The sequence below is a fragment of the Scatophagus argus genome, chromosome 12, assembly GCF_020382885.2.
Source record: "Scatophagus argus isolate fScaArg1 chromosome 12, fScaArg1.pri, whole genome shotgun sequence".
NCBI classification, from domain to species: Eukaryota; Metazoa; Chordata; class Actinopteri; family Scatophagidae; genus Scatophagus; species Scatophagus argus.
In genome coordinates, this window is record NC_058504.1 from 8,753,085 (window position 1) to 8,773,677 (window position 20,593).

The 20,593-nt window shown below is 41.1% G+C and overlaps 2 protein-coding genes across 8 annotated transcripts; one reads left to right on the top strand and one right to left on the bottom strand.

The window, feature by feature from the left end:
• Positions 1–87: 87 nt before the first annotated feature.
• On the top strand, positions 88–12,067 carry sytl4 (synaptotagmin-like 4). 7 transcript variants are annotated; one of them, XM_046406303.1, is made up of 18 exons: positions 88–238; positions 314–408; positions 1,974–2,172; positions 3,573–3,788; positions 4,569–4,678; positions 4,854–4,968; positions 5,065–5,232; positions 5,898–6,012; positions 6,111–6,201; positions 6,307–6,404; positions 7,103–7,198; positions 7,622–7,800; positions 8,124–8,226; positions 9,381–9,542; positions 10,084–10,189; positions 10,265–10,373; positions 10,484–10,692; positions 11,196–12,067. In XM_046406303.1, exons 3-18 carry the CDS (start codon positions 2,054–2,056, stop codon positions 11,342–11,344), a joined length of 2,145 nt encoding a protein of 714 aa, XP_046262259.1. In that variant the 5' UTR covers positions 88–238; positions 314–408; positions 1,974–2,053; the 3' UTR covers positions 11,345–12,067. The 7 variants fall into 7 exon arrangements, with proteins under 7 accessions (XP_046262259.1, XP_046262263.1, XP_046262264.1 ...); XM_046406307.1 differs by having other exon boundaries at positions 2,049–2,172; XM_046406308.1 differs by having other exon boundaries at positions 92–238; positions 340–408; positions 6,310–6,404.
• Positions 11,702–19,303, bottom strand: srpx2 (sushi-repeat containing protein X-linked 2). The gene is made up of 10 exons (XM_046406309.1): positions 18,967–19,303; positions 16,560–16,637; positions 16,036–16,227; positions 15,566–15,742; positions 15,072–15,195; positions 14,864–14,985; positions 14,580–14,759; positions 14,329–14,462; positions 14,117–14,238; positions 11,702–12,649 (listed from the first exon to the last, which is right to left on the bottom strand). The coding sequence occupies exons 1-10, from the start codon at positions 19,010–19,012 to the stop codon at positions 12,469–12,471; spliced, it is 1,356 nt and encodes a 451-aa protein (XP_046262265.1). The 5' UTR covers positions 19,013–19,303; the 3' UTR covers positions 11,702–12,468.
• Positions 19,304–20,593: the final 1,290 nt, after the last annotated feature.

Below are 20,593 nucleotides of genomic sequence, written 5' to 3' on the forward strand. Positions count from 1 at the left end.
AATTTTCCACTTTCGGCCCTTCTGCTGGTAAATAGAGCCCAGGAAATGCACCTGTCATGGAAAATGTGGAGAGGCGCTCCTGTCTATCTGTCCGCTGCAAACTTTCCTCATCTTCCGGTACTCTGGACTGTAGCGCAGACACACACACAGTGCACAGAGTCAACACTTTTGGAGACGGGAGGCAAGAAGAAGAATAAAGAGGGAAGCGGCAGTGATATGTTCACAGCCAACAAGGAAAGTGAGTAAAGCAGCTCACAGGTACGCGGCAGTTTTATTAGTTTGCATGCGCTGCTAGCTTAACTGCTACTTTTAGCCCGTTTTGTTGCGTTTTTCTGACAGGAATTCCTCGCTGTCGCCCGTAGCGACGCAAACCGACAAGCGGAGAGACGTCGACTTTTTAAGCAACAGGTGCGTGTAGTTATCTTTAACCATCTTTAACTCTTTGTCTCTTGTATTATTTGTGACCTGATTTCAGACTTATCTGCGCAGTAAAACTTTCCAAATCTTTTACGCCTTATCAGTCCCTCTCCACCAAAAAAATAAAAAAAATACCATGACGTGAATATGTAGTAACGTTAGCATTAATTTGCATTTAAGTTGGGCTGATGGAGTATCATCTGTAACTGATGATACCTCATATTTGAATTTCACTATAGTTAGTCGCAGATTGCTTTGTTTTTTTAATAGCTGCCTGTTGAACATGATTTGTTCAGCCACCATCGTGAAATTTGTTTAAATGAAATTAATTCTGTTAGTCATTCTTAACTTACATAAACCACGACTGAACTAAGCTACAAACTGAGACGACGGGAAGAGTTTCCTTCCTTTAACACCAGTTTCCTCTCTAATATCCTCTGTTTAGTGTTTAAGGGATTTTTTTTTCCAGTTAGTGCATTGTCTTTGTCATCTGGTACAGACGCATGCGCCGTTTCCTTGACGGTTAAGTTTTACCTTGACGAGTTACCTTGCAGTTGTTATCAAACCCGTACGGGTGGTAGTTGGCTGCAGGCATTCAAACAATGAGGAAAAAAAAGAAGGTGTCAGGTTTTCACGTACAGTTTAGAGTTGCAGCCTTCCCACAGTTTGTCAGGCTCAAAATAAACCCTTCACTTTCATGTCTTTTGTGGCATGAAGTTTAAGATGGGAACAAGACAGACGCTGAGCTTCATGTTGGGCTTAAACAAATGGCAAAAGTTTCTAAACTCCACCCTGTAATCTGTATCTTTAGAGGGTGGGAACCCTGCAGCCAAGTTCATGTTGTTTTTGCATGTCCTTTTCAAAACAACCTTTCACTCAGGCAGAGGCTTTCTGTGGGATTTTAAAATCCTCCTGCATCCTGGTTCATATTAGTCATTTATCATTTTTGGCAATGGTAAGTTTGGCCCAAACTTTGCTCCAGAGTTGTAGACTATTTCCTGTCCTCTCATGAAATGGAAAAACATTGAGGTCAGTCCCTATTGGCGGTGCGGATATCTGGATTCCCATGGGCGATTATATTTGACAGACTGACATACAAGAAGGAGGCTTCAACTCTTGTACTCCACAACTATCCATCATGGATTAACTGCACTTGGATTTGGATAACACAGCTGCTTTACAGTATTTTATATTTTTTTACATTTTACTCCATGTTTTCTTGTTAAAACAACGTGACTTAATTGTACTTTAATTATGTCAGAGTATAATGATTTACCGTACTCGTGCTTGCCTTTAACTGTGCAGACAACAAACACTTTGAGTGAGTCTAAATCACCACAAGGCGTCAAGCCACCAAGTTCCACTTTTTACTTTGGTTGCTTCACGTGAGATCATAAAAAAAAAAAAAAAAAAAAAAAAAAACTGGTTCTGCACTAGTAAAGTCAAGAGTGCTGCTCATCTCTGCAGGCGTTTCTGATCATAAATTTATTGTCAAATATTTGTGACTCAGCAAAGAGTTCATAACCACTTCAGTGAACTCCTGATGTTCTGTTTAGTCCTCAGGAGATCCTCTACATGTGACAGCGCCTGAGTCGAGCCAGTTAACCTGACCGCAGGGTTTTTGGTTGCAGACACCATGCCTCAGGCTGCAGAAATAATCAACCTGGGCTTCCTGACCGAGAATGAGCAGGAGCTGATCCTGGAGGTGCTGCGACGGGACGAGGAGCTGAGACGGGCTGAGGAGCAACGTGTGCGGTGAGAAGAGAGTTTGTTTTTTTTTTTGTGGTTGTCTAACTTAATTTCATGCACATGTCTCACAGGATGAAATGATGAAGTGAAGTGACATTTTATATCATAATGCAAAAACACTTCTCTGATTCAGCACCATAACTCAGGAACAGAAGGGCAGATTGTGACCACATTTCACATTTGGCTAAGCATGTGAACAAACAGTGATTTTGACTCACTTTATTGAAACCTACACACTAATAAGCATTCAGCTTATTAGTCCACCACAAGCTCATTGGTCTTGCTGGCGCTGAGCTTCAGGTGACTCCTGTTGTGCCATGTGATGAAGCTGTCAATCAGACCCTTAAGTGAAAGCAGTATGTTTCTCACTGGAAAGTCTTCCCTGCAGTCATATAAGTCAATATAGTGATAACTTCAGTTTTATTGCCTTTTATTAAATTCTTTCAAAGTCTTCACTTATATGAGTCAGGGCTGACAGCAGCTGGAGTCGTGCACAGAAACATACAGCCGAGAGGTGGAAAATCTTGTTAGTCTTGTTTACTTATCGTCTGATGATGTTTTATCTAAAATAGAAATGGATGTTTTTGTCCTCTTGTGTGAGGCCGTTACTCTCTGCATTAACTGTTCATTTGTTAAATGAAAAAAGGCAGCACAATTAAGGTAGTGGAAGAATTTTGATGTCAGTATTGATGCTGTGCTGAAGGCAGATTTACATTAGGGGTAATGCAGTGGACTGTGCTGGCACAGTCGTCTCTCAATACACAGATGTTTGTGTTGTAATATGCATAACTTTAGGACTGGGAAATAATTCAGTATTATCATTTAGCGATGGAATTGGATCACAATGATATGATCACATTCTGTTTTTGTAGTTCAAGAATCTGTGGAATTTATATTTAAAAGATTTGCTCTGAGGTTTTCCTGTGGCGAAATTTGTCTGATGATCATCAACACGTGATAGCATTATTTTGTGTGATTTTTCTTCAAATGAATGAATGAATTTATATATTTATTTTTGATTTTATTAAGGTTTGTTAGGGATGCAAGTAACAATTGATTTTTTTCTGACGCTTATTTTGTCTTTGAATCGATTAGCTGTTCTTTAAAATTAAAATAGTGTGCAATGTCCATTACAGTATCCTGAAATTATATCTTAAAAACTGCTACTGACAGTCCTATAACAGCTTCTATCTATAACAAAATCCTATTCTTAACTTATTAAGAAGACTATGAGAAGCATCTGCAATTTATTGCTAGTTAATTGATCAGTCAGCTAATTGCTGTAGCTATATAAAACATTTCCAAGTGCAAAAAGTTACAGTATTTAAAATAATTCACAGACACTTAACCCCTGAGGTATGTTTTTAAAGGACAATGTCTCAGTTTTTGATTTTGTTTTGTCACAGGAAGTTGAAGACGGAGCTGCTGGATGTGAAGAGGAAAGGGGCCAAACGTGGCAGTGGAAGATACAGTCAGCGTAGTTGTGGCAGATGCCAGAAGCCTCTGAGTCGTCTGACTGTTTTCTCCAGCCAGTGTAAGATGTGCCATCACCTCGTGTGCCGCAACTGCCAGACGGGCCTCAGCGATGGATCCTGGCTGTGCAGTGTGTGTGCCAAAGAGTCGTAAGATGCTGTCTTGTTATACTCTCCTTTAACTAAGCGTTAATTAACTATTTGTATTGTGTCTGGAACAAAACAATCTTGTGCCTTCATTGTTTATATTTTTTTGAGATTGTCAGCTAAATCTGTTTTGCATCAGCTTTACAGTTTGCATTGGATACAGGAGAGTACAAATGATTCTGTGAAACTCATGTACACTGAGGTTACTTCATAGTATTTTGTGCTTGTATTCATAATATTGATATTTTATACAATTTTATACAGATAGATGACTTTATTCATCCCCGAGGGGAAATTAGGATGTCATAGCAGTCCGGTATACTTGAGTACAGTAAGACACACAATGACACGAAATACTGGGTATAAAAATAGAATTAAATACACTAAAGGGCACTTGTGTGAAAATAAATAATAGTAAAACAGGATCAGAATATACATTTTAAACAGATACATGTACATACACAGATACAAAATTCTAAATTGTCATCTGTGTCTGTATCGGTGCATTTTCCATTAAATGGACAAAAAAAAATGGAATTTGCAGTTTCCACCATCTATGCGTCTATACATTTAATGTCCACAGTTACCAATCATTGCATGTGTCCCTGTAACAGACGTATCTCTGAAAACCCAGACCTGTTAAACAGCTTATACAGTAATTGTGACAGTAGTCCACACATGACTGCTCACCATTAACCTTCTTCATTTAACTGATAAGTGAGTGTAAATGCTGTTCAGTTCAGATGTTTAAAAAGTATTCATATTGGTTATATTGGTTTCTAGGGATCTGAAGAAAATGACAGGTGACTGGTTCTACGATCAAAGGGTCAACCGTTTCTCCACAACGCCTGGACATGACCTCGTCAGAGTCTCACTGAAAAAGAGGCCTCTGTGTAAGTACAGGAAGAGGAAGTGGGTGGTTAACTGGTTAACCAGGAATGTAAACAGACGTGATCGTTGTCCCAGTTCAGCAGTAGAAGAACAGCAGAGTTAAATACTGCAGTGACAGCATAGCATTTTGCTCAGCTGGTATGGAAGTATGATTCAACTTTTTTCTTTGTGTTATAGCGAAGAAGCGGGAGACAACTGGAGAATTGCTGTTGAGAAGTAACGAACTGAACCCAGATCCTCCCACTCCTGTACCCCGGGCCAGGCAAAAAAATCAGACCGCTAATAACAAAGAGTGCGTGATCATTCCTCGCATCAGTTTTAGATTTGCGAATGTATGGATTTTGTGAACACGGACTAAGAGTATCTTTTGTCGTGCTTCCTTTGACAGTCATTCAAGCGGAAATTCAGGATCCGTTGCCTCCAGAGAATCATTTGAATCAAAGGAGGACATTTGGTCAAAGCCAACACGCAGTGACACGGAGTCTGTCGAAACTGCCAGTGTAATTAGCAGTAAAACTGAGACAGAGTCTGGTCGTGTCACACCTGAGCAGCCCAGGTAAAAATCACCTGTAGTAATTCTGAAAGGAACAAACCTGCCTATTCCATAGCAACATTTGAAGCAGCAAGTGTAGCATTTTCCCCTCCTCCCCCACAGCTGGCCGGAGCCAATCTGAGGCTGAGACGGGCAGGGTCAAGTCAATTTTAAATAAAGAAAGTTCATAAAGTACACTGTAATTTGTTACAACATTCTTTAAACTACCCGATAAATAAGTAACCACAATACTTCTTGGTTTTCAGTATGTACATGAGTACATTATTGAAATAGAGAAAAATAATGATCAGTGCAGTCAGCTTCATTTTATGTATTTAGCTGCTGAATCCAAAATTCAAAATCAAGTACAGGACAGCACTCCAGTTAAATTAAATACTCATGCATGGACATTTCAGGCTTGTTTCAATGCTCTTGTCCGCCTGAAGAAGATATTTAATTTAATTCAAGTGCCCTCCTCCTCATTGTATTTGCTGTTAAAGTAAAATCCGCAGATGGCAGGCAAAGCTTGCTGAGGTGTCCCATTTGACAGGTTTCAGGTTATGGGAGTTGAGAGTGTAGACATTTACACACCAAGTCAACAGAAAATTTAAAAAAAAAATAAAAAGTTATTTTATAAGTATTTGAATCTAAAAAGTTCCCACTATAATTAATGATTCGTATCATCACAGGAGAGAGAACCTCTCAGTTCAGTCCAGCCCAGCAGGATCCAGTGTTCCCACTATGGCCATTCCACTCAAAGCAGATATTGTTGAGGATGAGAACACCAGCACAGACGCTTGCAAGGTACGATGCTTTCACATGCTTTCACAGTTACGTTTCTGTCTCAAGACATTTTAACTTCTTTTCTCTGACTGTGACTTCTCGTTTCCGTGTCACTGCAGGCCCCAGAAGTAAAATCGGTCAGTCCAAGCCCAGATTTAGATGTTGACAGACTCTTCAAGAAGAGCGTCAAACGAGACCCAAGGCCTACTGGTTATCATCTTTATATTACCTTTTGCAATGCTCTTATTTTTCTTCCAGATTCAAATGACGGCTTTGTGTGTATCACAGCGTAATTGCTAGTCTGCATTTTTACAGCAGAGTATGTATCGACACTGGACCTGCGCGATGGACCTGACACATCAGCAGCCTCAATGGGCAACAGGAGCCATTCTGTACCAGGCCTGGACATACAGGTGAGTTGTTCGGGGGCATTTGATTGGAGGGTGTGATTTTTGTGTATATCTTCACGCTAACAGGCAGCGTCTCTCCTTTGGACTGCAGCTGACATTAGCTAACTTTAGAGCCTCTTCCATTGGACCTGGGGCAGACCAGCCTAATGTCAGTTAAAAGTTAACTTTAACCCAGCCCAGTTCTGTGTGATAAAACGACGGCAGAGTGAAACAGAGTCAACATAGTAGCAGTTTGGAAGTTTCGGATGAGATTGTGGAATCTGTATGCCAGGCGTGGTCTCATCCTAGATCCTTGTCTGACGTCCGACATCCGCTCCAGAGAATAGACGTTAGATATAACCACCAAGCAGCAGTGATAGTAAGAGACTCAAACCAAACATGTCTAGTTGTTACATTTAATTCTGGTTTATTGTGGCTATTTTCAGGCTGTTTTTTTTCCCTTTAGTGGTGGATTATTTCCTGTGTGATTTATTGACCATCCCTGCCAGATATAGTGAGATGGAAGCCCATCCCCTAATACCTACACCTTACAGCTGATGCTAATTAACTTAATAATTAGACTGCTCAATTATGGGGTACAGATGTTCAAGGAGATTTATCTCTGAGAAAGCAGACTAGTTTCATTTGTTTTGTTTGTTTGTTTTTTAAAATCACACGATAACTGATTACAAACACAAACCACACTTTCACCCCACTTTCAGGAAGATGGAGAGGAGGAGGAGGAAGATATCGACAGCTTGGTTAGCTTTCACAAAAGGACAATGACTTCAAGCTCCTCCAGCCTGCACAGCTCGAAGGTAAAGTATTGACATTTCTCGTAGCCTGCATTAGTCCTCTGAAACCTTTCAGAAGAGCAGCCTGTTGTTTCTCTCAGACCGGAACTGATGTTAGATAATCTGAATAAGCATCTACAACCTCAGGATATCCTCCTGCAAGTTAGAAAGCCTTAAAATGTCTGACAAAATGTTTCTGTAGTTACCAAAGCTGAAATGAGGCCAGCATGACTTTGACTGTCAGATGGAGATGGCCATAAACATAAATGTTCCAGACTTTCTTTCTGTTAACTTTCCAGTATTTATTTGTATGATTTCTTTATTATTTCTTCTTATTGCAGTCTGCTTAAACTCTGCAGTGTTAAGCCTTTAGAGCACATCTGTCCAAGTATAATCTACATGCTAATGTTTGGTGAAATAATTGTTAGTGTGTGCATGTTTCTCCAGAGCACACTGGGCAGCCTGATGAGTATTTACAGTGAAGCAGGAGACTTTGACAGTGTGGAGGTGACCGGAGACGTCGTCTTCTCTTTGAGCTATGATGAACACACCAAGAGCCTCCAGGTTTTCATCCAAGAGTGCCATGGGCTGGCCTACGGTGATATCTCACGGCGGATTTCCAACCCGTAAATATTAAGAACATGATTAATTGCTGGAATGTGAAGGTTCACTGCGCGAAACATAATTTGCTGTGACTCGAAAACACACATTTTTCCACTGTACACGCACGCACACTCACACCCCCATCGGTGGTGTTAACACGGCTTTGATCATTCTAGATAAGAGGTTGCCATATTTAGTCCCGGTAATAACATCCCAGAGGTTATTACTTGAGTTTCACAGGAAACTAAACATCAACACACATTCAGTCAGGAAATGCAGCAAAAGACCAGTAGCCGTGCGCGGGAGAAACTCAGTTTGATGTATCTTTTGTTTTTCTGTGTTTCAGCTATGTCAAATGTTATCTGCTCCCTGACAAATCTCGCCAGAGCAAAAGGAAGACCGGCATTAAGAGAAACACAGTCAGTCCTGTCTACAAAGAAACACTGAAGGTGATGATTTATAACTGGCACCTGTCGAACTTTGCTGCAGCCACTGACTTTATCCTGTTGTATCCTGTTGACTTCATGACACTCCCTGAGTAGTGACCTTGTGCCATGCCTGCTGCAAATAATGACCACACCTGCAGAGACCTTAAGATTGATATTGACATTGCAGATTAAAATAGCTGTTCTCAAATATTGATTTTTGGTCCTCGTCTCCAGTGTAGAGTGTGCTTAAGTGCAGCAACAAAGAAAACCTGCTGCAAAGGAAATTAGCCAGGTGAATAAAACACATGTGAAAAAGACACATTGATGTTCACTCCAAAATCAAGAACACGTATTTTTTCACTCACCTCTTGTGCTGCTTATTCATCTGTTTAGTGTTTCGATGCAAGTTGCTGAACTTTGGAGATACATAGAGATGTCTGTGTTGTCTCCACTATAATGGAGTAAACAAATGTGTTTGGGAAAACTCAACAGCAATGTTTCTTTACGGTTCTTATGCCATCGTTACGCTGGGTAAGGTTGTTGTGAGCAGTTTCACGTTGGAACTATTTTCTTTCTACCAAACTACATCGAATCACTGCACAGGAGGAAAAGTGCATCTGCTGAGCGGGAGGCTCATCACAGGCCGGGATGTAATCATTAATGGCGCCCTCTTGAGCTGAGCTGTGACATTAGTCAGCTTGGTTAGCCTCACGCCTGTGATAGTTCTAACGTGAAACTGCTCACGACAAGGTCTGTGCATTATGTTGAGTAGCTTTATAATTCCTGGAAAGTGACGTTGCTGCTGAGTTTTTCAAATGTGTCTTTGAAGTGTGATCTAGTTTCGTTATCTCTGTGGCCAATATCTCTAACTCTGCAAAGCATACGTAGACACCCTTGATGACTAAATAGCATTACGGCTAAGAGGGAAAATGTTTGTGGTTTTGGAGCAAACCGTCCTTCCTTAAAGGTTGAAAAGAAGGTGATAATTTGGAAGATTTTAGCTGCAACTTCCAATAAAATCTGAATCCACCTTCTGCTTTAATCTACGTTCCATGATTTATTTAATCCTCCCTCAGCACCAGGGCATTAAAATTTAATAAGACTTCTCCGCCACTGCATCAGTATTGAGACATGCCTTTGATCCATCTCGTCTCCTCCTCATCTCCCACCAACAGTACTCTATCAGCCGCTCTCAGCTGTCAACCCGCTCCATGTTGATCTCAGTCTGGCATCATGGACGCCTCAGCCGCAACACTTTCCTGGGAGAGGTGGAGATTCCTCTGGACTGCCGAGACCTCGATTCCCCCGACATAGACTGCGTGGCTCTCAGGCCGAGGGTAAAGAGAAACTTTATTTATTTATTTATTTATGTTTCTTTTTTTTTTTTAACCACACTGAGATGTTTGCATTTATTGTTCTTCATCATAAACTACACAGGGTACTTTTTGGAACTCTGAAGTGCAAAATTATGGCAGTTGTGTTAATTTTCAAATTAACAAGAGATGACAAAAAAATAATGCTTCACTAAAGCCAAATCATCTGTAATATAATTGCACATCGATTTGGGATTTTAAAAACTGCAGTTAAAGATGATTTTATGGGGAACATCAGATGCAGATTGTGTTGAATTGCTAATCTGGAAATACCCGACATGTGCTTTTCTTCTCCAATAACAAAAGGAATCCTTGGAACACAAGGTTGTCTACGTTTATGAGTTGATATATTGTTAAGATTTATTTCCACACTTGGATATCAACATCTTTATGAGTCTCAACCATCCAGTAGTAGTCAGGCTTTAGTGTAGAGGCCTGAATGTTAGTAGTGATAACACATTTGCTATACTGTCTTTTCTAAATATGATGTACTTTTCTCCAACAGGCAGCCTCTGCTATGCCAGCCTCAGCTTTTGCTCAGTATAAAGGAGAGTTGGTGATTTCCTTGAAGTATGTCACACCTAAAAAGCCAACAACTGAGAAAATCAAAGGTAAGACAAAGATAAGCTTTGGCTGTGTTTGATACGCTTTGTCTTAATTTTCTAAATATGTCTTCTCCTCCTCAGGCAAAAAGGCGATGACTGCAGAAGGGGGAGAACTGCACGTCCTAATTAAAGAGGCAAAAGATTTGGTGGCCATGAAATCAGGAGGAACATCAGATAGCTTTGTAAAGGGGTCAGTGATGACCTGTTGACTCGCTGAGTTTCCTCACAAGCAGTTTGTCTTTTTTTTTTTTGTTCGTTTGTTTGTTTTTTCAAGCCCACTCTGTGTTTGTGCGTCTGCAGATACTTGTTCCCAGCTAAGGCAAAGACCACGAAGAGGAAGACTCCGGTCGTGAAGAAGAACCTGAACCCCCACTATAACCACACGTTTGTGTACAAGGAGTTGGCTCTGGAGCAGCTGAAGGAGATGTGTCTGGAGCTGACTGTTTGGGACAGAGAGGCCATGTCAAGCAACGAGTTCCTGGGAGGAGTCCGGCTCAGCTCGGGAAAAGGTCAGATAAGCCAATGAATCCTGGTGTTGCCTTTTTATTTATTTATTTTTTTTTTTCACCTGGCTTTCAATGTTTATATGTGAAACGTAGCCTTGTGTAGTTGCTTTGTGATACATAAGTGCTGTTTTGTGAGGTCTTCTTAGGCCTAGTTGCCTAAGTTGGTCGTAATAGGTTATCAGTGTGTTGCAGAAAGAAAGCAGAACATACAACAAAACAATCACTGCAGAACCTGAGTTGACAGCAAAGGTGCTTCCTCTTATTGCAGTTCAGTTTTTGATTTAATCTTCGTAAAAGGAGAAAGTAAAATAAAGCTTTTCTACGTTAAATAGTTTTATTGTCAAAACGTAATTGCCTTTGTGAGAAAGACACGCTTACTTGTGGAAGCACCTGCAAGTCTTGTTCTTTGCCCTCGGTGAAAATTCAGTGAGCAAAGGGAATTTTCTATTTACAGTAGCAGAGTCTGTGCTAATTTGACATTCACGGTGTAATATTCACCCCTGCAGGCCCTATAAAAATGGGAAAAGAGGAAGTGGAAATGGACTCGGTTGGAGAGGAAGTCAGTCTGTGGCAGAAAATGATGCAGTACCCCGACTCGTGGGCAGAGGGCACTCTTCCACTGCGTTCCACCATGGAGAAGGGTAAGGGCAAATAAGGACGGCACAGGCCTCGAGGCTCGAAGAAAATCCAGAGACTGATATGGGGAGAAGCTGTTTGTGGATCAGTTTTACTTTACAAGCTTATGAGACCAGAAGCTGGACTACTGACGTGAACGAGCACACAGCTGATCGGCTCTAAGCTGACACGACGCTCCACCTGCCTGCTGAACACTAAACATCTGTCCACGCCTGCGTCCCTGTAAGGGTTGTTATTGAGCACGCCTCCCCCCCCCGGCTGCAGACTGGTGTAACCGTTAACACAGTCATTTTGTGTTTTTGAAATTCAGGCTGCATCTATTCTTGCAGTTCAAAAACATGCACAGCACACAGCACTTAGCCCAGATACGCTGTCATAATGTGTCACCCTTTATTATATAATAGTGTACAGAATTACACAGAAATGTGGGAAACAATTCAACACAAACTGGTAATACGCAGAATTCATAGTGTTGCTTCTAACAAGTTGGGCTTAGATCAATCTTGAATTTTGCATTAAAACTATCATGTAAAAATTATATTTATATAAATTGTTTTCAGAGATCTTATTTGAAGTTATTAAATGTAGATTTTTAACCTCTTGGAGTGTGATTAATCAGTGTCATGTTCACCTCAAGGATGCTTTTAATATTTCATTCACCCAATAAAAACTGACGCATGTGATTATCTCAGCTCTGTGTTACACTCAAATACCAGCTGGATTAAAAAATATTGTCCATCCACCCAAGTGTTCCTCAGTAGTCTTTTGTGGAAATGGTTGTTTTAGTTCCCATTAAATGGCAGATTTACTATTCCACATCATGCATAGATGTTATGTATCTGTGGGTCAAAATATATGCTGTTGTTTACTTATGTGTTTTACTTAAGCTTCTGTTATTTTTCCTGTGTCTGTCATGTCCATTTCCTGGCCTCCATGCCTTTTCAGGTGATGATTTGATATATAGAAAACAGTGCCAGCACTTCAGTGTTATATAGTGATCACATTTCAACATGACGAGAACAGTCCTCTTGTCCTCTCGCTTCTCCTGAGGCCCCTCGGGATCTGGTTTCTGGTTGGTTGTCCTTCTTGTGTTAGTAATACTGATGAGTTTATCACTGTGGCAACCAGGGAGGGTTTATTAAATTAGTCACAGAAGTCTCTGTTGAGCTCCAGCCTCTCCCGTTCCTCTTCATCCAGCAGGAAGCTGTCGATGTAGGAGAACAGCTCGTCCGACGCCATCGGCATAATGAAGCGCTCCCGGTCCACTCCGAGCTCGTCCAGCAGCACCATGCTGAAGTAGGATCTGCTGATTCTGAACACTTGTCTACAGAGAGACACAAATCAGTCATCGACCGCTTTGATATAATTAAAGCTGCCACGATGAATATTTTTGTAATAACAATGAATTAAATGAATGTGTGTTATGTGAAGCGGCTACCTGTAGTGATGAATCCACAGGTGATTATCTGAAACTTCATATCTCAGACTTAATAGCACCTTAAAAAGCACCTAAAGTGCCATATATAGTTTGCCTTGTCAACCTATATGACAAGGTGATGATGTCTTAGAGTTATGTCACACTGGAACCCAAGTGGCAAAAAAAAAAAATCAAATATTGCAGGTTTGTAGCAGCGACAATTAAAAAAAAAAAAATAAATAATATATTTGTAGTAAGCAAGCTTTAAACACAACACAGACATATTATCACCTCATGGAATTGGTGATGTTTTGCTAATTTAGTTTCTCTGCTGTTTGGTGCCGAGTGTACAGTGGGTTTAATCAATGAGTTTGACATGACAGAAAAGCTACAGGCTGTCCAATCAAAATAATAAGCTGAGAGATGCTAAAACACTCGCACATCACTCTATTCATTATTAAATTTGGAATATTCATTAGTGCTGCTTTATCTTAAGCTCTAGGCTTTGCTTGGCAACGCGCTCCAAGAATCCCTCATATTCGCACATGTATGTACTAACCGCATATGCTTCTGCCATGTTTGGTTGCTCACATCTCCCAGAGTAAAGAATGTGCCTCAATAGCTGCCCTCACTCAGCTGTGGGATTTGTGTGTCAGTGGAGAGAAGAAGGAAGAAATTTTCCAGTCTGGAAAAAATGTGCAGTGCCCCTTACTCAAATTGCAGTGTTAGTGGAAAAAGTCTATATCTTCGCCTCTTCTAAGAGGAATTAGTCCCTATACAGTTGTGTCTACGTCTGGTGCAAAATGGACTCTTTAACAGTCTTATATACTCACCTATTCTCAAAAGATCTGAAGAAAAAAACAAGAAAACATAGCGAGAGCCGCACTGGGTCAACATCTATAATGTTGGTAATAGTGAATTAATAAATGGGGTGCTTTTCAAGGACAGGACCAATAGTCGAATAAAAGTGCAAGAAATAAAAAAAGCCCAGCTTACTTTGAATGAATATGAGGCCCTCTGACTATGAATGACAAAGTGTTTTCTTCAGAGTATCAAGCCAGATGTTTACTACTGAAGTTCTGTCTGACCTGTCAAAGTCCCGTCGCTTCCACCACCCTGAAAACACGTCGCTCTTTTTAATAGCGTTGATCTTTTTGAGTGCATTTTTCCCCCGTTAAAGTCAAACCTTTTCATTAGGAGGCTTGTGACATTTTAATAGAGTGAGGAGAAGCAAACCGTTACTTTCCATGGGAACGGGAGTTATATAAAGCCATTTCAGGATGGAATTTTTCAATAGCATAAAATGTCTTTTTTCCACAGAGTGAAACATAAAACTGCTGAATAAGTGAGTAGTGAGTGGAGTCTCGCTATTACCTCAAACCCTCGATGACCTCAGAAGTGAGCAGATTTTCTTTAATGCGACCTATTTCACGCGGCGGGGAGTCTAGGAGCTCGATCACGGTCACACGTCGCAGGTCTAACCCACAGTCTGATTTCTGGAACAAGTAAAAAGATTTTTGAGGTACTGGTTGCTTATTAAACATCCTTAGAAACTGCTATGTGAAGTCAGCAAAAAGCTGCCTCACTTGTATCATGATGTTCTGCAGTTGGTAGTCTGGGTCAGACATGTTAGGCGCAGACATGATCAGCAGCCGCCTCTTCTCATAGAACTGATCCAGGAGAGCAGAGACCGTCTTCACGTCCGATTTGACCTCCATTGCTGCAAACACACCGCGTCACAATCCTGCATTCATGCCCCCCTTCACAGTACATCCGTACACTATTATGTATGTGCATCAAATCCATAAGCGTGTTTGCCACTTTCGTGCAGACTCACGAACACACTCAGCAGGGTCTCCGTCCCAGTTGCGGTTGAACTGGCAGACACGACTAGATGCGCCCCTGTGTTCATGTCCTCCATCGCAGTGGTATTCACATGTCGCGCCGTAGTTATTGCCATCAGAGGAGCAGGTGAGGTAGCCGTGCAGAGGTGGAAACAGATTTGGACATCTTCTTACTGGAAGGACAACACACAGTGGGGAATAAAAAACTAAATCCTGTACTTTCCATGTAGCACTTAAACTCATTTCATAAGTCCGAAATTAAGATTTGGCAGCTTACCCTCAACACGTACAATAAACTTGCAGGCAGCTCTGTTCCTGGCTTGATCGTACACTTTGTAACGGATGATGTTTGCTCCCTCTTTAAAGTCGGTTCCTGGCTCCTGGCCTACTAATATCACACTGCAGAGACACAAGCATAGGAGCAGTCAATTAGTCAGTCAGTTAAAATGAACAGGAAAGGGAAGCAGAGGAGAGGAGCGGCATACTCGAGTGATTTATCAGCAGTGTCTCTCGCAGCAGGGGGGTCCCAGGTCACCGTAGCAGTGAGTTTTCCAGGCTCTGCAAACTTAAATCTGGATGGAGGGCACTTGATCTTTGGAGGATCGGTATCTGAAATAAACAGTTGGAAATTTTGCAGGAAGGAAATTCATTCAAAGCAACAATGTTTTTGGACAGTCTAACTACAACAGTCCCATGAAGACTGAAATAAAACAAATCTGGATTCAGTCCAAAGACCAGAGGAGCAGGAAATATGTTTGTTTTGTGACCGTCAGATGAGACACACTGGGGATCTCGGCTTATGAAAAAGAAATGAAAAACAGGACTGCAACACAGATGGCCTGAATTTAGGTCCATGTTGTGGCAGTAAGTTAAACCTCTAGCTGACAGTTGCAACAAATCATCCACAAGACTTTTGATTTTTTTCTTTACATTCTTCATTTTTCTTTACACGGACTTGAAGAATAAGACTGTAAGGTACCTGTACAAACTGGCTGCACACCGCTCCATGACCCCCCATGCTGACAGGTGCGTGAGTGCTCCCCCTCAGTGCGATAGCCAGGGTCGCAGGTGAAGTCACACCTGGAGTCCACCACAAAGCCATGAGTGCAGGTGTATCTGCCGTGTGGGATGAGGGGCAGCACATGGCAACGCATCCCTGAAGGAAACAGACGCACAGTTGGTTCAGAGTAAGAGTCGAGGACAGTCACAAAATCTGTTTATATCTTTCCCTGTTCGTTCCTATTCCTGTATGCTTTAGCAAATGTTACTCAAACACCATGAACAGTGCATTTGTTGTGGGAGACTTTCAGACCTTATATAGACCTTGAGAGCTATTGAGATTTTACTCCAGCAGGACAGTGGATATGTTTAAAGTCACTCATCAGTGAATGCAACAGCATGGCTCACTGGTGTGTTTCATGGGAATTTAAAGTCTAAACCTCTACATACTGCGGCAGAAGGCGGTCCCAGACCAGCGTCGGTTGGCGAGGCACTGGACGGAGCTCCTTCCCAGCAGTCTGTACCCCCGATCGCAGCTCATCTCACAGCGGGTGCCCAGTGTGCTCCGGTAGGCCCCGCCGCGAGGGGAGTGGCAGGTCACCTCCCCATTGGTCAGATGCAGGGAATGACACCAGTATGGGTCTGCACTCAAAGCACAACAAAACTCAGATAGCCTCCGGCGTCAGGCTGCGCAAGACATGGTGGCAGCTTCCAGTTTAGGAATATGTAGGAATTGGACTAAGAGGCTCTAAACTGAAGATGATAAAAACATGTGTGTATACGCTAAATGAAGGTGGAGGGTTGAGCGCAATGCCAGCACAGTTATTGATGATATTATTCAGAACAAAGAACAGGCATTTAGCCAACAGATTTTTATTCAAGTTATATAACATGAAAACTTATTATTGAAAAGTGCTTTGTTACTGGAGGTGTGTGTGATATCACCCGTCCCGAGGGAGTTTTTGCATATGCACCTTTGTAGTCTAGTCGAGGCGTGTAGTCGTCTTCTGCAAAGTCGCTGTGGGTGTCATACACTGTGGTCCCACAAGCAGCTAAAAGCAAAACAAAACCACAGTCAGCCACAGGGAAACGGCAGGCAGTCAGACGTCAAACACAACCGTCCGCTCAATCGAGCAGTACAGTCGGTCGAGCTTGTGCATCAGGAGCGTTACAGTGTATATGGGTCACGCAGAGGAAGTCTGGCATGCAAATGGTTCTCTTCAACACAATGTCTTTTCCAGGACTTCCTTTCAGGTTTCCTTTAACAGGAGCTCAACAACATTCCACCTGGGTTTGCAATCAGAGGTGCTTACTGGGGCTCCTTTAAAACCCGAGAGTAGAAAACACACACATCTTGCAAAAGGCTTAAAGATGATGTTGTTTTCTTAAAGGGACAGAGATGAAAGTTGATGTGACTACAGGGAAAGCATGTTGGGCTTTATATTTTAATGTTTTCTGGCCCTCGTTCTGCTATAAAACTTTTAAATTGGCAATAGCTTCGCCACAAATGAGGACAAACAGCATCTTTTCGTTTCTCACTTGGAGACTGTTCCTCTTACTCATCTCTTTTCATATAATAATAAGGAGGGCTCATGTACTTTCACATTCTGGTTTTTTTTATTCCTCTATGAACCACTCTTACTGCACAATAAATCCTTTCACTGTCATCCAACTTTCTCAGCAGTTGCGGTTCAGGAACGTTTATCTCTTCTGAAATCCTGAAAAACGACTCCGTGTTTAGACCCAAGTGCCAGACTTTCCAGTGCGTCAACCTCTGTGCTGTTTCCTCTCTTGTTTTCTGGCACAGTTTCCCTCCAACATATAAAGTTCACTTTAACACAGTTTCTAATAATACCGATTGGACCACTTTCAAAACCCTCCTCTACTCCTCCTCCTCTACTCTCAGATTGTGTGCATTAAATCTGTTGTCAGTGTTCCCCAGTAACATTTAACCAGACTAATATTTCCCAAAATCTCCCTTAGAGAGAATTAGTCACACAGGAAATAAACAAGCTTAGCTCATCAGTCTGATGGTGTGCACCGCCTGGCGTGAACAGAGACAGGCGTTACCTCCGATGGCGTGCAGCATCATGCACAGGGCAAATAAGAATAACTTAAGAATAACTAATAACTTCACACTTCTGCTCAACTATTTCAGATGGGAATATCGCACTTTTTACTCAGTTACATTTAAGTGACGGCTATAGTTACTAGTTACTTTTCAGATTATGATTTTACATAAAATAAGAGCATATTATAGTCATAACATGGGAACAAATGTCGGACATTTTTTTATTTTTCGCTGTAAAAAAAATAATTATTTAATTCATTTTCTATCAATTGACTAATCGTTAAAACCCCATCTTGTCATGTTTTAGATGTCTATGAGTTGTTAGTACTTACACCAGTTTCGCCTCAAACCATTTTTGTCCAGAGCTCAAAACTTTGAGAGAAATCCTTGAATACACATTTGTGTGACAGAACTTTTCCTCGTTTTCCTACTCCATTAATCACATTACAGCCTCTCTTCAGGATTTACCTTGTGAGCTTCTGAAGGATCCCGACCCCTTAGTGGGAACCAAGTGCCAAACTCTAAAATAAAGCAGCAGACTAATAGCTCATAACACTGACGTTCTCACTTAAATGGGAGGCTTTCACACTACTTTTACCATTTCTTCAGACATTCGTCAACTGAATACCAAGACGCTGAAACACACTATGCAAGAGGCACCATTCACAGTACTGACTTGTAGCAGGGATGAGTCACACCAGGGGAAAGGTGTGCAGCCTGTATGAGCGACCGTGCAAAACGCTTCACGTGTCTCTAATGACAAAGGTGAGAAGATCACCAGCATCCTTTCAGTCACTCTGCCTCATCATCTTCAGGTCACGTGATAACCAGAAGGCTTGAGCACACTTGGTCCCAGAGGAGGGGGGGGGGGGGGGGGGGGGGGGGTCTCCTTAGTAATTAACTGGCGGTGATTGGAGCCAAGCTGTAATTAAACTGACTTGTCAGTGAGCAGAGGAGCATCTGAAGTGCGGGTTGCATGTTAGGAGACGCTTTAGATCCCCGACTCTTCATTCCTGCAGGGAGGAGTGGGCTCCATTTGCATTCATGCAGTCGCCTCAAAAATTCAGCACATCTGCATCTAATACAGCTGTGATTAAGTTGTTTCCCAACTGCAGGGGAGAGTTTTGAAATTTTTTTCAAGTGACTTGTCCAAGACAGAAGATAATTTTATCACTTTTTGTTGTAGAGCGGAAAAGATTTTAATGAGATTTTGACGGTGACTGCCTGATTGAAATGAAATAATATCCAGAATACATGGACACATAAGAAAAGAAAAGAGTCGATGGGGGGTTTTTCTGCCGTGAACTCACCTGTGAAGTATAAGATGAACACAGCAACAAAGCGGCTGAGGAGCATGTCAGAATCGCAAAGATGACACTCCTGGGGGGAGGAAGGTTTTTGTTTTTTTTGCAGATCGGTCCAGGTGCCAGATCCAACAAAAAGGATACAGTTATATTCCAAATAAAGTTCAAAAGCGGTTTGACGAACGACTTAAAACTCAAAAAGCCCCCGCTGAGGAAAAGAATCGCCTCACGGTCACGTCAGAGTCTCCGCACTTTCTGTAAAGTCCGGATCCTTTTGGTTTAGTAGGCCCACATGATCACAGTCAAAACCCGCTTGGTGGCGCTACCTGACTCCTTATGGTTTCCACCCAGCGCTGCATTAAACATGATGACTGAGCCTTTCTACAAGACCCCACCCGCTCCAACAGCTGTGTGAGAGTGAAGGCTGCAAATGAAAAGGAAATGAAAAACCCATTCACAAGAATCTTTCTCTCCAACATGATGAGATAATGATGACTTGAAATGATTTGTAGTTATTATAATTTTTAATATTTATAATATTTAATAGTAATATTTTAATACTCAGTATTCCTGCAGTGAATGATATCGTTTATTCATGGAGGAGCAGTATACAGCAGAAAACACATGCAGTCACCTCACATGCAAACCTCACAGGTTTGTTGTAATATTTCTTGTGTCCCCTCACATCATGTAATATAATTTTGGTTTTGAAAAGAGTGTGCAATCTGTTTAGAATATGTCCCAAAGGATATGCAGTGTGCTGTAATAATCTGCCAGAGGAGGGCATCATTTGAGTACTAATCAGGTTCTTAAAAAGAAAAGAAACAAACAATCTCCATGTTTATCTCATGAGCGTCATGTCATTTTACTATCATTTACCCAGCTGATTTAATTTATCCTACACGTGTCACGTCGTCAAAAGAAAAATAATTATAAAGTAAGACAACAGGAGACAGGAAGTAGCACTACTTCCCTCAAAATAAAAGCATACAGTGAAAATATATGCTTTTATTTTGAGGGAAGTAGTGCTACTTCCCTCAAAATAAAAGCATATATTTTCACCTTTAACTGCACCTTTAACAAAGAAATGCATACAAAAGTAACCTACCTGTGTTACGACATGAACATTTTAACTTAGTATCACAAAGTTTTGTTTTAGAAGGTTAGGTAGATAGTAATAAGTCACATTTTTACACCACAATCAGTCTTAGCAAAATCTTTTGAAATGTATGTTAAGTTATGTATTTAAACTTTTACATGGGCAGAAGTACAAAGGTATTAGCATAAAAAATAGACTTAAAGAAAGAGGAAATACTCTAATAAATGAACTTAGTTACTTTCCAACACTGTAAACAGTAACTATAGTAAATACAATGCAAAACATTATTCTGAAAAGGCCCATTCTGCATAACGAGTACTTTTATTTTTGTAGGCCTACTTTAATTGAAGATAATACTTTAAAGTACTTTAATTTTACTTTACTTTATTTTAATATTCTGAGTGCTTTAGTTAATATTATTTCCACACGTCATAATGATACTTCCATCCAAGTAAGTAATTAATTAAGTAAGTAAGTAATGACTATTAAATTATACTGACCCACTGCAGAAAAATAAAAAAAATAAATAAATAA